We start from the raw sequence: 2969 nt of genomic DNA on the forward strand, positions 1-2969 counted from the left end.
GATGATCCCTTCAGCATCAGCAGCCAGTGCCACAGTTACATCTCCCCATCCACCACCTGTATCTTGTTTTCAACATCGCTTTTCTGGCATTATGAGTCCTGACAATGTTTCTGACATTGCAAGTCCTTCATTTTCAAGTGCTTAAGAGAGTGCTGATGATCTTGCTGATAAATGTACTTGTAAAGAAGAACGTGAAGAACTCTATGTGCATGAAAGGTTAGTAAACCTAATGCCAGAGTACTCAAACATACGGAAAGTGTACTCAACAGAATACAAAGACAAAGACAAAAATACTAGGTCCTGGGAGGAAAATTCAAAAAGATTAGGAGTCATTGATGGTACTACTAGCTACCTTTTTTGCTTATACAAAACTAAAAAATATTTTTCAGTTGTAGCTGTCTAGCTATACATGTACTTTCAAATTTCCACGAATTAATATTTCTTTATCTTTTTGTGGGTTTTATTTTTGCAAATAGAAGCTATATCGTAAGAAATATATTTTATTTCTCTATAACCCTTCGTGCTCGAGAAAAGCGGTAATTTCTTTTTTGCTATTAAGTTTGGTTCTAGCATATGGTTTCATCATAAATCGCTTGAAGGGAAATTCTTCATCGCCCACAAAAACATATGGGAAATTCTCTTGAGTTCTACGAAGTATTCTTGCATTAGGAATGCCCAACTTTTGATCGTTTATTGCTGTTCCAAGGTCACTATTTAAAAACACTCCTCCTTCGCTACGTCCACTAGCGTAAATTCTTAATGGCATTACATACAGCTAACAGAAATATGCTCGGATGCTTTTTTATAATTAAAAAAGGTAGAGCCAGATGATGCAGGTGCTCGCATCATAACGTGTTTACCATCAATTGCACCTACACAGTTTGGAAAGTTCACACATTTGGCGTACTTTTTTCCACTCTTCACTCGTTGTAGGACATTTCAAGTAGCCTTCTCTCAATAACATCGTCCAAAGAGCTTCGCAGGTTTCTGGACTTACGCGGTAACTACATGTAATGGATACTTGAGAATCACCAGTCACTAGATAGCGTAATGTTAAACAAAGTATTTCAGACGGACTAATTGCCTCCCCGCGCAATGAACATTTCGTAATAATTGGAGCAATCAGTGACAACAAATGCTCAAACCGGGTTGGTGACATGTCAATTTGTTTAAAAAAGTACTCATGGTGAAATAATTTCATTTCTTGAATGAGTACATGATATTCACCTTTGAAAGTACGTTCGGAAAATATTTTACGAACCCAACATCGCTTGCTTTGCCTTGCTCTAGATAATCTTCTTTGCAGCAAAATTAGTAAAAAGCAAGCGTCTATTTATTGCAGCCATTTTTATTTTCGATTTCGTTTTCTGATTTTCCCGCGTTGTGGAAATGCCGGTAGAAAAATTTCCGTGGAAATTTTCCTTGCCCACGGAAAATTTCCCAGAGTGAAAACAGGCTTTAACTCTTTATGTTGGAATGGAATATACACTAATACTAGAAGGATTATGATCTAGACAACCCAAACTATAATAGGTACACTGTTTATATTGTACGTATATTTAAAATTTAGCAAAGTGTAGATAGTGTATTTATAACTTCATATGGGAAGTAGAAAGTAAATCTACTAACCGTACTTATTCCGTCAAAAAACTACTAGCTAAATATCAAACTTCTGTTATGCTAGAAAGTAACATATTATAACAAAAGATTAAAGTCCATGCAAAGATTATGTCGATATGATACAGATCCAGATATTATTAAAAAACAATAATCTGCGTTTCCAGTTGCATCACTTGCATGTCCGTAAATTGATAATTTATCAAGAATATGGTGTGTCAATAGTGGGAGAAAAGGTAGCTAAGAATAAACCTAACCTCTGACGTGTTGTTTCAAAAATGCACTACGAGGTTGTCAAACTTACAGTATGCTTTATATTTTTATCAAATATTCTTATTACTCCGGACAAAAGCTTTCTTTTAGAAATACATTGTTTTCGTAAGCAAGCTTTGTCCTCTGCGCGTGAGACCTCACTTCTAAAAAATTTGCAGAAAGAAAGCAAAACAGACAAGAAGCCAAGGGGCTTGAAGATTTCTGCCATTAGCCTGAAAATTTCGAAGTAAACCTTGAAAACGGAGAATTAAGGGGTAAATAAATCATTGAATATTCAACTACAATAAAAAAATATAAAAACTTTACATAGCTATATGAAATATATATTCTAAAGTAATAGTGAAAACTTTAACTGGATAATTTTAAAACTGATCAGGAAAATTATGAAAATTTCAAAATATAAATCTTGTTATGCATTAACTTGACGATACAAATATAATAAGTTCTGAGCGGGCTCAATTTGAAGGATGAAATAGTTCATTGTTAATTAATCCAGCAATAAGCATTTGATTATTGCAGTATGTAGGCCGTCAAAATTTACTCTCTGTTGAGAATTGTTTGAAAATGCTGATGGTGCATGGCTTGATAACAGCTGATCTGAAAAAGAAAGCACGTTTAAAAAATGAGAAACATGAATACAAATTTGTCTAAAACTGAAATAACACCAATTCGTTTATTTATTAGCTCTTTAACCTCTCTTTACCTCTTTGATTTGGAAAGGGAATTTATTAAAAAGATATAAATTAATGCCATGTAATGCAAAACGTATATTATATATATAAATATATGTTTATAAATTTATTCAATCCGGCTTTTGATATCTTTGTTAAACAAGTAACATATTAAGCAGGCAATACATGATTTTCAAACCTGTGGACAAAACATGATTTTTTTTGTTGAGATCGATTATTGAATAAAAAAAAATTGATTTTTTATTATCCTTTTTTTATTCGAATTCTCGAATTAAAATTTCTTTCGAGGGACACTTTTTGAGGAATCTGATTGCTCATTGTATCGATTGACAAATCCAAAAATGTTGAAAATCCAACTTCTGAAAATGTAACTTCTAACAAATTGAA

At 33.0% G+C, this 2969-nt stretch overlaps 1 protein-coding gene across 1 annotated transcript; it reads right to left on the bottom strand.

The window, feature by feature from the left end:
- Positions 1–765: 765 nt before the first annotated feature.
- LOC130642229 (uncharacterized) lies at positions 766–1159 on the bottom strand. The gene is made up of 2 exons (XM_057449317.1): positions 925–1159; positions 766–872 (listed from the first exon to the last, which is right to left on the bottom strand). The coding sequence occupies exons 1-2, from the start codon at positions 1157–1159 to the stop codon at positions 766–768; spliced, it is 342 nt and encodes a 113-aa protein (XP_057305300.1).
- Between the last annotated feature and the right edge of the window lie 1810 nt (positions 1160–2969).

This window comes from Hydractinia symbiolongicarpus, chromosome 4, assembly GCF_029227915.1.
Source record: "Hydractinia symbiolongicarpus strain clone_291-10 chromosome 4, HSymV2.1, whole genome shotgun sequence".
Taxonomy (NCBI): Eukaryota; Metazoa; Cnidaria; class Hydrozoa; order Anthoathecata; family Hydractiniidae; genus Hydractinia; species Hydractinia symbiolongicarpus.

Bases quoted from the DNA above. Each gene is read 5' to 3' on its own strand.
- LOC130642229 (XM_057449317.1), bottom strand. From the start codon at position 1,159: ATGTCACCAACCCGGTTTGAGCATTTGTTGTCACTGATTGCTCCAATT. The intron at 873-924 runs GTGAAGAGTGGA...CAAACTGTGTAG, and splicing joins CTTGAAATGTCCTACAACGA to GTGCAATTGATGGTAAACAC.